The 14,894-nt window shown below is 34.8% G+C and overlaps 1 protein-coding gene across 7 annotated transcripts in view; it reads right to left on the reverse strand.

The window, feature by feature from the left end:
• Positions 1-14,894, reverse strand: part of LOC138710190 (uncharacterized) — a 231,493-nt gene that overhangs the window by 89,923 nt on the left and 126,676 nt on the right. For 3 of the 7 annotated variants that reach the window (XM_069840837.1, XM_069840832.1, XM_069840838.1), the window contains 2 exons: positions 6,727-6,898; positions 6,197-6,397 (listed from right to left, as the gene is read on the reverse strand). In XM_069840837.1, coding sequence (XP_069696938.1) covers positions 6,197-6,397; positions 6,727-6,898 — 373 coding nt within the window. Of the gene's footprint in view, positions 1-6,196; positions 6,398-6,726; positions 6,899-7,698; positions 7,841-14,894 lie in introns of all 7 variants that reach the window. The other 4 variants (XM_069840834.1, XM_069840835.1, XM_069840836.1 and 1 more) reach the window with 2 other exon arrangements.

Here is a 14,894-nt window from a genome sequence, read left to right on the forward strand (position 1 = left end):
ACCAAATCTTCAGTAATCACTTTGTACAGAAGAGTACGACTAATCTGTGGAAAATCCTCACTAAGCTCCGAAATGCTGAACCTGTGGTTTGCTCTAACCCTTTCGCCAACCAAACGAATCAGATCTGCATTCATGATACTCAGTCGACCACTTCTCTCTTCATCATGGACATTGGTTCGCCCATTTTTGAACATACAGCATCATTGTCTTACACCACCTTCACTCATTACATCTGGTCCATAAACTTCACAAAGTTGGCGATGGATTTCACTAGTTTTACAGTTTTTGGCCACAAGAAATCTTATTACAGAATGTACCTCACACCTGGCGGGACTTGCGATTGCAGCACACATTTTGACAGCATGTGGCTCAGAGAGGAACAAAGACACGACCTTGACTCTACTGGTGCTCGACGTGTACTGCTTCAAGGTACATTCCACTGCAAGAGCGGCACCACTGTCTCTGTTGTTATGCACGCTATATGAAAACGGAAGTTACTTTATGAAAAGCCCTCGTAGTATATCCATTCAGTATTAGTATACCAATGAATACTCTAATTTCTTCATAACTTACTTGAGGATCTGATGTTTTTGCAAATTGCATATCGATGAGTACAGTCTACAAGAAATTCAATCATTTTATCAACAGTAATCTCACTAGAGGTTTTGATTTATCTAGAGAAAATCAAAACTCGAGTGGATTTAATTGACTATTACACGATTAGAAGAAAGTATATAAAGATTAGAAGAAGTAAAGTACTCTAATACAATAAAATATTAATCGACTTACTAAAATTCTATTTCACTAATATTAGCTTCACCAAAATGTTTGAATGGAGTCATAATTTTCAATTGACTGTCTATGCGGTGAACAAATGACGATCACAAAGCATGTTTAATAGCACCATAAAGAATTTACAGTTTGAAATATAGGCAAACTAAGAAACAAATGGTAGGTAGGTGGTAAAAACAGAAGAAAGTGTATGAAGATTAGAAAAAATAAAGTACTCTAATACAATAAAATAGGTATTAATTGATTTACTAAATTCTATTTCACTAATGTTACCTTCACCAAAACGTTTGAACGGTGCCGCCATTTTCAGTCGACTATCTATGTGGGAAACAAATGACGATCGTAATGCATGTTTTATAGTACCGTAAAGAATTTGCAGTTTGAAATGTTGACAAACAATGAAACAAATGCTAGGGAAGTGATAAAACTGTGCGATAAGCAGCCAGAATTGGTTGAAAGATCTCCTTTCGTACCGTTTCGTTGGTCAAAAGTAGTTTGGTGTAGTAAAAGTGTAATAGTCATAAAAAAAACACATTTCAAAAACTTGTACAGGCGACTTATTCCAAAGTTCTGATAAATCTGCCACGGGAAACTCTAGAGAAGAGTTTTGTAAGTCCTTCTCATTCCAAGAAATACATTTTCTGAACTGATGCTTTGATTTGGATCCTCTATGAGATTTTGTGGCACTATTACTGCCAGTTTTGTCATTATTTGTTTGATACAATTATTATAACTGAGGAACTCTTACCCTCAATGTCATCACTGTTTATTTCTTTTCGCACAAAAACTATTTCAGCATATGCCCTGATCTGTTTTTCACTTACAATCAAGTAAACCACTCTCATCCTCGTCAGCTGAATCTCCATCTGTTAGAACAGCAACATCTGGACGTTCTATTAATAACACAGGAAAGTCTTAACATACATATTCCGAAGTGATACAGTGTTAAAAGTTGTGTAATTAAGATGTATATTTATATACATTTGTTGAATATCACTATAATTTAAATCGACAATTGGAAAAGTTTCTTCAAGAGTTATTTCTCTAAAATATATAGGCCTAGAAGGCCACCAGTTAGGGTAAAACGACAGAAAAAATGGAAATATTGCCATAGTTTTGCAAACGAGCTTGCTTTATAATTTTATAATATTAATATTTAGAACAACACAAAGTGCTAACAGATAAACCTACAGATGCCAAATGGCAACACGCAGATTTACTTCAATGCTGTTTCCATAAATAAAAAGGAGTAGAGTAGATTGCAACATTGTAGGCTAACAGTCATATAAAAATCATAAAATTGTAACACTACATTTAATTATAGTTATTTATTTACGAAAACGCACAACAATTTCTTGCATCACACAGGTCACTCCAAATGTAATAATGAATTGTATCACTTGAAAATGAGTGTGATATGAAAACATCTTGTATCACAACAATCAACAACAGACTATGCAGCTGGACACTTAAAATTGTTTCCACGAAATTATATGGCAGCAAACTCAGTATTATAATCTCCTTCAGTAGGTGATGCCAGGAATGATAATAAATAACAATGTTTCTTTTGTGATAAAATTTAGTGTTTTGGTATTCCTTTGAGAAATGGTTCTCTTTATATAACCCCAAAACTTAGCTGATGTCTCCAGGAAGTAATGCTTCAGTGAACCTGACAAGGGCAGCTCAAAGTTAAAGAATGAGTACTGTTAACTGTTCAAATTATGTTGGCCATTCTGACAAACTTTTTCATGAGCTGCAGCGAAGCTGGAGATCGATTAGAACTTAAGGACGTTCATATTCACACATCAGAAAAACTTAATAAAATCTGTAACTAATAAACACTGCAGTTTTTATATACTATTGTACAGATAGTATGTACAGTTACCCTGAAAAAGAATGAGACGATTCTTGGTCGTCGGAAGTTAAAGTTCTACAGCGCGGTTCACTCGATATCGACGTCACGATATATAACATGACAAATAGTACAAGAATTGTTACAAGGACCACAACAAGGACAAGGTTCAGAATAAGGATCACGAATAGACAGCCATTTAAGGCCAGGATTTCAGAACATAGCTCGAGTCACAAAATATCATTGCTTCACTGTACCGAATGGCAAATGCCTGCTAAGGGATCTACATTCTGGACTGCTGCTGTCACCTGTCTTGTCTCGTTAGCTCATATAGTAGCGTGTCCGTTCCACTGTATTACCGAAACATCTCGTGTTCGATCCCGGGTAAAACTTTTTTTATTGAGGTGTAATTAATTTGTTCAGAGTTCCTCGACTGTCTAATTTGTCGAAAAATATGGAATAATTTATGCCCAATTTCTGGGTCTTACAAGTGGGCTGAACTTCGTCAAAAAATAAATAAATCTTACTTGGAAGTTGAAAGTATTCTTCCTCAAACAAAAATCATAAGAAACAAAAAGAGACATGTTAACTTAAAATCTTGTCCACATGCCATCAGCTTCTATTACAGCTCTAAGTCGATCCGGCATGGATGTCACGAGATTGTAGAATAAGTTCTGATCCCCGGCGAGATCTTCCCAGGTGTCAACAACTTGACCCCACAATTCGTCTCGATTTCGAGGGCGTCGGTGGGCATAGGTGGCTATCCCTCTCTTTTTCAATTCCGCCCATAAATTTTCGATGACATTCAAATCAGGTGACTTCGGAGGCCAATTAATGATTTCGATCTCGGGTCTCCTTTGAAACCATCTTTGAATGCTTGCAGCATAGTGCACGGGATGGTTATCTTGCTGGAACAGCAATGTTCCTTCGGGAAAACGTTCTCGGGCGGAGGGAAGGAATATATTTTCCAGAATGTGCTCGTAAGTTCCCACATTAAACCGGCCATCGATGCGTTCTATAACGCCAGGTCCATCGTAAGACATCCATCCCTAACATGATATGCTAAAGCACCCCGATCTTTCACGTCGGTGCACATAGCGCTGATCATGTTGAAGACCATCCTCACGATAGACACGGACAGGACCTTCGTAATCACTCGAGATGGTTGTTTCGTCGGAGAAAATTACATTTCTCCAATCGAAATCCACTCGATTGGTAGCGAAGGCAAGATGGTCGACAGCTCGTGCTTCCCCCAATATTTCCATTTGCGCAGCCCTCCGGCTCCTAATACCGCGGTTCCTCAACCTGCTGATCACAGTCTGTGAAGAGCCGGGAAAGTTAAATGCTGCTCTTATTTCGTTAGCAGTCAGAAAGGGGTCCTGTCGAACTGTCTCGAATAAGAGAACATCCTCTTCCAATGAAGATATCCGCAAACGCCCAGGAATAGGGCGATTTTCGACCTCCCCTAAATTTTGGTAATGATGAACCCACCTCGCAGCTGTACTTCCAGGAACACCGACCAAACGGCCAGCAGATCTAGCCCCATATCCAGCCTCAACCAGAGCTATAACTCGCTGTCTCATGTCACGTCGGTTCGCCATTACGATGAGAAATGAGGGATGACGATAATACTTTAATGTAGACAATGACTATTTAACATGATATAGAATTATTGAAATAACAGGCATCTTGCATAGTAAGAGTTAATAAATCAACCCTAAATTAAATATCTAAATAACAGGATATAACAGGAAGTCTAATTGTTGCGAAACTAATCAAATTAAATCTAATTACATTAAGTAAACAAACCTGAAGTTATGACACCACATTGCTACAGCTGTTAATAAAATATTGTAATAATTACTTAACAAATGACTTAACCTAAGGACTCTAAACCTTTGTAAAAGTTTGTCCATTATTACATATATTTTTTAATTTCATTTTAATTGTTAGATTTAAAAATATATATGCATTTACATTGTATATGTGTGTATAAATGCATTCATTAGATTAACGTTTATAATATTATAACTTGTAATTTTGTATTGTTTGCGATCATTAACAATTAATCTCTATTTCAACGTTACTTAGCTATTTCAACGTTATTTAGACCAAAAAAAATCGTTGTGTAGACTAAGGCTCGAACTCGCACTCTTCTACAAAACACGCAGAAGTCTTACCGTCTGAACTATTGAAACGACATGAAAGCGTTCCTTTCTGTGCGGAGTGTCGATCTAGTCATGAAGGTCCATTGTCGATTTAACTACACGATTTATGTATATATTTATCTTTTATTTACGTAATATTATCATATTTTTTGCAGTTTGTGAAGTGAATTTCGGAACGATGCTAGTAACAAACCAAATAGCCTGAATTTAAGTAACTCAATATTCGTTATCTTGTGTATCAGTGCTCTGGTCTCCGATCATGCGCAGTGTCTTACATCTGAGACTTAGGAATATTCAATCGTCTCATCCTTTTCCAGGGAAATTGTACAATGAGACAGATCTCGTATTTTATCTCCGACTCTGTACACTTGGTCAAAATGAAAGTGACCAGTGTCTGAGAGACGAAGTTTGAATTGGGTATTTCTGAAAGCGCTTGGGACAGCCAGGCCTTGTTCAAAGATTGCTTATATTCTTATAGTAGTTATAATGGGGAACACAAACATTAATCACTAAAATCTTCCAAGAAAATAATTCATATACGAGATTTAAAACAGACAGATCATTCAGAGTGTTTAAACAGTGAATATTGTTATACAAACACTATATACTGTATAACAGGTTCTCAAGTGGAGTATGACCATTGCCTGTTACAATGCCATTCTGCCTGCAGTAAAACTCTTAGTGTAGTTTGTAGAGGGATAGCTAAGAGTTCATGAGGTTGTAAGTTCAAATCTTCGTGGAGTTACTAAACTTTTTTTTTGTTGACTTTTAAATGCATCAGTGAAAATATAACAGGTTTTCTTCAATTTTTTAATCCCTAGAATACTTTTAGCTTTCTTATTTTTTTCGTGTTAATAGAAACTTTTGACGCTAGATGGAAGTAACACTAAAGATGACAATTAGAGGTAGAGGCTTTCATATTAAAATGCTGTGTTAATTATTTTATTAATCCCTCCTGCTTTACACTCTATTGCCTAAGCAACATTCAGTAAATATGTTGATGATTAAATACTTGGCAATAATAATTAATTTGCAAGTTGTGCTACAGGGAATATGATTATTATACTAATCTAAATCTGTGATCATCAGGGCCTAAACGTAGGAATTGTAAACAAGAAGAAAAACCATAATTCTGATGACAAAATATACCCTGATTTCCTGGAATTATAACCACAAATTTTCACCAATTTTGTAATTATCTGTAAGTAACATGAATTAACATAAGCAAAATTATTTGATTATATTACACTAAAAGGAGTTGTAAAAAATAAAAGAAAGGACAAAACAAAAAATTCATTAAGGAGATTCGTAGCATGCTGTGGAGTTAGCCCAAATCAGTGCCTTGTATTATGTAGTTAACTAAAGCTGTGAACTGCAAGCTCACCTGAAAGGACTTAGAAAAATTTTCTCTGCTCAAGAGACCAGCCACTTCCATCTTGATCAAGTGTACAACGTCACATTTGTGGTGGGGAGGTGAGGTGACGGGAGGAAAGTTGTAATGCTTTTCAATATGCTGACACTCACGTTGTAAGATAAGCCACTTGAAATTTAGTGGCCACTGACCACCAAAGATATAATCCGAGATCTGTAACATTTTAATATTATAATATTCCTGTGTACTTACGACATTTAAAAAAAACTGAACATTAACTTCCTGTACAGAATATCTTTCGTAATATACAAAAACACTGCGAAAGAGAAGTTCAAACACGTTTCATAGTTGTTACAAAAATCTGGCAACAGTTCATGAAGGGTCCACATTATCTAAAATGGGTAATATATATTTTGATGTACCGAAGTACATATGATATTTCCACGCAGATATTCTGCGTCATCACATGATGAAATGGGTAAGCCTATTTAACATCTACATCTAGCAAGTTGCTTATCATGTCTATTTCATCACTACTTTACCTGTATACTGCCAGCACCCCAGATGCTGATGGCTGCAAATGGATCAGAATGTATTCTGAGCGTGTGCAATTTTGATATCTCAGGTGCTCTGATATTGCCTGAAGAATTAGTGACCTGCCACACTGAAACTCTTTCATCATATGAGAGGACAGCAAACAGGTTTCTAAAAGATCTGAAATTATTGAACAATTTAACAATTAAAAATTTGTTTTGTAGTGAGTATGTAAGTAAATACAGATGTTTCCAAACATCCTTTTGATGCCTGTCTTACACAGCCTCAGTTACCTATAGCCTTTCACATGATGATTTCTCAATTCTGTAATTTTTGTCTTCAGTAATCCCGAGGCATGATTATTCAAGTAATTTGGAGCAGGATCAGATTCATTCAATATGTAACTCTTTATTTAACACTCAAAAACTGCAGCAGTGAAATTGTGTGTGGGTAAATATAAGATCAATTTAATGAAAATCAATCTAACTAAGGAAAATAATATTTTCATTAATTCCATGCCAAGCCTTAACAATCATTGTTCTATTAGTATAATCTCATTGACATATTACCAACATTTCTATTATTATTAACATCTCCGTTATTTTAGATCAATATAACTCGAAAGAAACACATATTGTGGTTAAATTCTAGCTGTTGCTAAGTTTTCTTAGTACGACAATCTTATTGTGAATGGTGAATTACAAGAAGAAATAAATGAATCACTTATTTATGAAAGGCCCGTTGTCCAAAAACATATTTTTGTGGAAAATTAAAAAAAACTGTTTATTGAAAATACTAAATATTTAAAAAATCTGAAAACATAATATGTTATACTACAAAATAAAGTGAACATGTTAAGGAAATTTTCAGTTCCTGTCATCAAAACCTTTCTTAAATAAACACATTTTTTCCATTCTTCAATGAAACATTTATTACAAAAATAAGTAGTAAACATGAGATGTAGGCTTGTGTTTCCTTACTTTTTTATCCCTTCCTTTCTGTGTTTCTTCCACTCGTCTCCTACTTTGCTTTTTGGCCATGAAGATGTGAGAGTGCGGAACAATTCGCTTTTGTTTTCAGGAATGTCAGGCAAAAGCGATTTCAAGTCACGAACGTTGTCCTCTGTAATTGGTTGACAACCAGTGTAAACCTTTTGGTTTGGCAAAGATATTTCTGCTCCAAATGCAAATAGAAAGTGTTTGGTTTGTAATGACAGACAGACAGACGGATAGATAGATAGATAGATAGATAGAATGAATGTTATCGGGGCCAGGAGATTTCTTGGTTTTTAAATTTTGTAAAGCTAGAGTTAATTCTTTGGAAGTAAAATTTTGATGAAATATTTCAGGTTTTGTACTAGTAATATTGTTTTTATTATTTTTATGTAATTCTCTTTTGATAAATTTGTCAGTTTTTTTGGTATTGGGATGTAATCTGTGAGAGTTTGAGTAGTGTTTATTAAATGTGTTTGCTATATCTCTACTATCTGTTAGTGTTTTGTTATTATGAATAATAGGTTGGCTAGTATTTTCCTGTGTATTGGAAATATTCTTCAGAAAGTTATATGTTTTGGCGCTATCGGTTCTGTATGTCGCTAGAAGTACCTCTGAAACTGGAGTTGGAGTGCAAATGATTTTTTAGACTTTGTTCTTTTTCAGCTAGTAAATCTAAAATTTCTAAATAATTTCCCTGTTTGCTGAATTTTCATCTTCACGATGACCACGAAATGGGAGTTCTTGTTTACCTTAGTAAGTAATTGCTAGAATTTTTCTGTTATTAATAACTTTTTCATTGTGTTGAATAGCAGCAAGATATAAACTTTCTGAAAGACCGTGTTCAATTCGATTTCAGCCTAACATATGAAAACTTTCACTGTTCTTTATATGTTTTTGTGAAGACTGATGCTTACACACTTTAGGGGAAACTGTTGTACCTTTAGCATAGTAATCTTAGAACATTTTTTGTTTTTTAATTTTCTGCTACCTAGAGCACTCAAACTGAAGTAGATTGTAGAGAAAGCCGCTAAGTAGCTCTGATCGTTTGGTTTGATTTATTGCAAAGTGTGAGTTTTGTGGACAAAATAATTTTTTTAGTAGCAAAAGTAAACATTTCGTCCATTGATATATGTTTACTAACACGAAATCAGATTGTATATGTTACTATCTATCAAGTACAGTGTGTTCCTTATCATCTGGTGAGTAATAACATATTTTAATTTCCATGATTTATTCGAATCTCTAGTTTCAGGAGCCATATTTGTTTAAACGTTAACCCTCTTGTACCTGTGAACACTAAACATCTTGTACCATGGAACATGTTTCAAGGTACACGATATTATAAATAAAAGTGGTGACATACACCTTAATAAAGGAGTAGCTCAGGGTTCTCCTTTATCCCCGGTTCTCTTCAACTTGGCTACTGATAATATTCTTAAAGAATTGACTGAACCTGAAATAGCCCAAGAATACGGTTACCAGTTATCTCCTACTGTTAGCCCTGTCTCAATTCTTACCTTCGCCAATGATTTGGCCCTCATTAGTAAGGACCTCGAGTCAGTTTCTATATTAACGGATTTGACGATTCAAAATTGATCAAAAATTGGTTTGAATATTAACCCCCAAAAATGTAGTCTCATTAACATTAAAAATGGTAAACTCAGCCAAGACACTATCACTTTGAATTGTGGAAATATAATTAACTCTATTGGACCGGGTGAAATAGTCAAATATTTGGGAATTACATTTTCTGCAGAAATTGTATTTGATCAACCAAGTATTATTCGAACTTTTGGTAAAGATATTGACAAGTTAACCACCACCAATTTACTAAAACCTGATCAAAAACTGAATATTATGAATCAGTATATATGGCCTAAGATCATTTATTCGCTCCAAAGTACACCACTGAATAAGATTCCAAAATCTTTCTTACACGATATTGATAAAATTGTCCGGACAGGTGCTAAGAAAATTGTGGGTTTACCGCATGATTGTCCGAATGACATGCTATATGCTCCGAAGAATCTTCGTAGCCTTTGTTTATTTAAAGCTGAATGGGAAGTACACCTTCAACACTGTAACATTGCCAGAAGTCTTTTAAAAATAAATGACGAACATCTCCATTTCTGCAGGAATCTTGAAACTGAAAAACAAGAAGCTCTTTCACAATTAAACCTTCCCAACAACACAGAAGCACATTCGATGATAGGCCGAAGTTTAAGATCTAAGTTACGGCGGAGGTCATTTAATAATTGGTGTCGTCTTCCACAAAAAGGCAAATGAGTGGTAACTTACAGTGAAGATCCAAAAAACAACTCTTGGATTAGTAATAGAAGAGGGATATCATCCTCATGCCATAAAGATGTCCACAAACACTGCAGCAGTACGATCGGTGCCAGGTCATTCCTTTCAAAAGTGTCGTCATCCAGGATGCAGTGAAGTAGAAACCCTTGAGCATGTTTTGGGTTAATGCCCTAAAGGAGAACTACTGAGGAACAATCGCCACCATAAAGTGAGAAGCTCCATCACAACCACTCTTCGGAAGGCAAAGTGGGAGGTTTACGAAGAAGTGCACTGCTTGGCTGAGAATGGGTCAACGAGAAGAGTAGACATTATAGCCATCGATCGCCGGAATCAAAGAAGCCTCATTCTTGACCCCACTGTCCGTTTCGAGAAGGATGATCAACAAGCCAACAATGTTAACAATGAAAAGAAGTCTATTTACAACCCATGTAGTCCTCACTTCAGTGAGATACAAAATGAATATTAATACATGGGAAGTGAAAGGACTTTTTTTTGGCGCTAGGGGAACTTCATTTAAGTTAACCAAAACCATTCTCCTTTCTCTTAAATTTTCTAATGAGGACATTAACAATATTTGTCTAATGGTATTGAGGGATTCATTATCCATTCTACACAATCACTTGTATAATACTATGTAATTCTTTTTTCACTTCATCTCATTACTCTTCAATGTATTTTCATCTCATGTTTCTCCGAACTCAAACTGTACTTTATTTTTAAATTTATCATTGTTCCGTATTCTCTCCGCAATCATATTGTAGTTTTCATTTAACCTCTGCTTTGTATCCTAGTAGTCAGCCGTAGATTTCGGCCAGATGTCCCAAATTGTGGAATTTGTTGTAAGATCATGTCACGAAATAAGTCTGGAGTTAAGAGGTTCCCAGGATGCCTTGAAGAAAACTGTTGAAGCAGTTATTACTCCTCCAGGAAATAAAATCTCAATCAGAGAAGCCACCTCTGGTCTATGATTGCAAATACATCTATCTATACTAGACAAGACAGCATTTCGGAAGGCGGTTAGCTTCTATATGCACCATAGCATTTCTGGTATGTGACGTCACAAGCTTGTACAGTAGAACCAATCAGAATCAGTCTATAACAAGCACTTCCCAAGTTCGTTTGTTGACGTGCGAGTGTTTCAATACATTGAATAAGTAAAACTAACATTTACTGTGTTTATGTAAGGTAAATAAATGGAAGAAGAGACTGTAAAAAGGCAAGTATTACACAAGCAGGGGCGGAAAATAGTGTTTAAGGTGTATAATTATTTTAAAAACGTTAACAGCAGAATGCTGCTGGCCATCTTGATGCTGGCAGCAATGTTGACAACATGCAAGAAACGACTGGAGAAGCATGTGGTGTGGGATTGAGAACCGTGCAGTGAATATTGTTAGTGAAGAAAAGAGGGTTTGTTTGGTGTCATGCTTACAGTAATCAACGGCTAAGATCATTATTGCCTTTTGATAATTTAAATTCTCTCCTGCGTTATTTGTATTGCACGTGCTCGTGAAGTACGATGTGGCAATGTTGTACGCTGCCTTGCTCTCTCTATCTGTCTCTCTCGACGCAAACGCTAGCAGACAACCACCTTCCGAATTGGTGTCGACTCTAATAATAAATCTGTAGCCAAAATTTTTCTGGTAATTTTCGATTTTCCAAAAATAATTGGTGTTATCATGTATAATTAACCATCCTGAAACCGAAAATCGCTTTTTTTTGAAATTTTTGTTTGTATGTCTGTCTGTCTGTCTGTCTGTCTGTCTGTCTGTCTGTCTGTCTGTCTGTCTGCCTGGATGTTTGTTACCTTTTCACGCGATAATGGCTGAATGGATTTCGATGAAAATTGGAATATAAATTAAGTTCGTTGTAAGTTAGATTTTAGGCTATATAGCACTCAAAGTACTTTATTTAAAAGGGGGATTATAAGGGGGTCTGAATTAAATAAACCGAAATATCTCACTTATTATTGATTTTTGTGAAAAATGTTGCATAACAAAAGTTTCTTTAAAAATGATTTCCGATACGTTTCATTCCAAGAAAAATTTTTATGGAATCAAATTGCTCCAAAAACGGATGTTCTCTGAACCAAATGATCATATTTTAATTATTTGCATGTAATAACAATTAAGAAACATGTTAAAGGAATTATCATTGCACTGAATAAGTGATCTCGGGACCAAAATGATCACATTTTAATTATTTAAATACAGTTTAAATTAAGTGACATATTAAACGATTTATCCTTCTATCAAACACGAATGTTCCCTGGACCAGATGTCCTATTTTAATTATGTAATTACTTTATATTTATTTCTAACAAGTGCAGTGGAGCACACGGGTACAGATAGTTTTAAATATAATTGTTAGTTTCTTACAGTATATTCCCACCTATATTACCTGTGTACCAACTTACAAGAGAATATGTTCCAAAGTACATGAACCTGTTGCATCATTGAAAACATTATATATCCCTTCATTTTATTTTTTTCCATCCTTAATAGATCTGTAAAACAGAAAAATACATAGAGGAAGTTGTAAAGGAATCTTCAATAATTATTTCAAGCATTTTTTCATTTTAAAAAATTTCATTTCCAAAAATTAAAAAAACTAAAATGTGAAAAGTGTTCGAAGGTACAACAGTCTGCCCTACATTCAAAATTGTTTATTGTTGAGATGCCATCTTTACTCTATTCAGATTCACCTCCAAACCTAACACAAACAAAACAACACAATTTATTTCTATTTGTGCTACCAGTCACTCACTTGTATTTTGAATATCATTGTGTTTTGAATTACCTGTTCACATTATCATCCTTCTGAATTATATTTAAATTGGGAGTAGGATTTCATTTTTCATGTTGTACTTTTGTTCATAAGGACAAGAAACCTGTATTTAATAAAATGTCAATTGAATCAGAATTGCTTTGATCACACAATTTATAAAAACAACTGATAAGTAATAATCCACCATAACATTAACGCTCGGCACACTAGAAATTAATTCATTGTAGCAATGTTGCCTGCCAGCCATGCTAGATGCAAGAGGAATGAGACAATTTTGGCAATGTTTCACAGCATTCCTAAGAGCAGACCTGCAGAACTGTAGCTCCTTAGAGCGACTGCTTTACTCTCCTTTCTTACCCCACCCACCTTTTCTACCAGTGCGGTCATGATGTTCTAGTTACGCTCGGCTGCATCAACATTAATTCTCGCAGTGGCAGGTATACAATACACTATTAAGAATTATAAATGAACAGATAATAAAATCCTCAGGAACATACCTTTAGAAAGTAAGAGAAAAATGAATGAGGGAAATAAATAAATTAAAAGACATGTAAAATAAATGTTAAAATGTATGTGTGCATATAATGTAAGAAGGTCTACCTATGTATATATCATCCTATTACTAGTAAAGCCGATTAAATCTACTTTTTGTGTAAAATAAGTGAAGTACAGTCCCCAACTTGTTTTTTCCGTGCTCTGTATTCTACTAAAATGAAGTAAGTCCGAAATGTTGCATGCAGGCAACAAACCAATTACTAAAATTGGTTTATGATTTTTCGTACATTAATAAAGTTTTAATTCCTGTTTTTACAAAACTTGTACTACTGGTCTTAAATGGTTTTTACTAGTAATAGGACGATAAATAAATTGTACGTTGATAAGTGAGTGATACCTATATGACCGGATGTCAATGCTGTCATTAAACATTGTAATGCACTCCAGCCAAATAAATAAATAAATACATAAATAAGTAAATAAGTACGAAAATAAGTAAATAAATAAGTAAATAAATAAATAAGTAAATAAATAAATAGGTAATTAAATAAGCAAATAAGTAGGCCTAAATAAGTAAGTAAATAAGAAAATAAGTAAATAAGTAAACAAACAAACAAATAATATGCGTACTGCAGTTTGAAGAGAACTGGAACATGGCAAAATCTAAACCCGTGAAGGAATACTACTTCCAAAGGAAATGGGAATTTGATTATTTTGTTGTTGAAGACGAAAGAATTGCTTGTTTACTGTGTCCCATCCAATTTATTTCTACTCGTCATTTCAATATTAAACCACATTTCAACAAAGACCATATTAAGAATTATGGAATGGCCAAACTTTCGGGTAAGTTCATTATTACGAATTGTATAATATTATTTATTTATATACTGTAAAATTAAGGACGTCACTTGCTGTGTTCATTTTGAATTGAAATTAATAGTGACTTTCAAGGTTCATTACTTAAATGCTATAAATTTATGTTTCTGTAGGTGATGATAGGAGGAAAGTTTCCGAAAATCTAAAGCAGACTAGGTGCAAAGAAATCTCAAAGAAACTACCGACAGCAAATCTAGCATAATTGTAAACCTTGAAACGTGATAATGCATTATAAAAATATGAATTTATTACAATCCTTTTTGAAAATTACATCCAGAGAATGTAAATAACTCTATGCGGAAGTCGATCATCCCCAATAGAAGTGGAGTAAGGCTGACGTCATATTTCCCCTACTTACGAGTTCTGCAGGCCTGCCTGAGAGGTTTGATGCCAAGCTGTGCTATGCATGCACATGTTACTTAGTCCATGTGCTCGAAACCAGCTGAATGGCTGACCTGAAGAGACAGTGTTAAGTTGTGTCTCCTTCTCTCGTTACAACAGATCTGGTGGTCGAATACTGCAGAAGAGCACGGCACCAGCAAGCAAGCTGTCTTACAATAATGTATCATGTTGAAAGATCAATGTAACCAGTAACTCATAACTGCAAATATTAATATAGCTTATCATTTCAATTATTATAAACACAGATAAAGTTGGATAGATTGGTCTCAATGTCTCATAGCACACTTCACCCCTAGTTTCAACTCATTTACTTTCTA

The sequence above is a fragment of the Periplaneta americana genome, chromosome 12 (assembly GCF_040183065.1).
Source record: "Periplaneta americana isolate PAMFEO1 chromosome 12, P.americana_PAMFEO1_priV1, whole genome shotgun sequence".
Classification (NCBI taxonomy): domain Eukaryota; kingdom Metazoa; phylum Arthropoda; class Insecta; order Blattodea; family Blattidae; genus Periplaneta; species Periplaneta americana.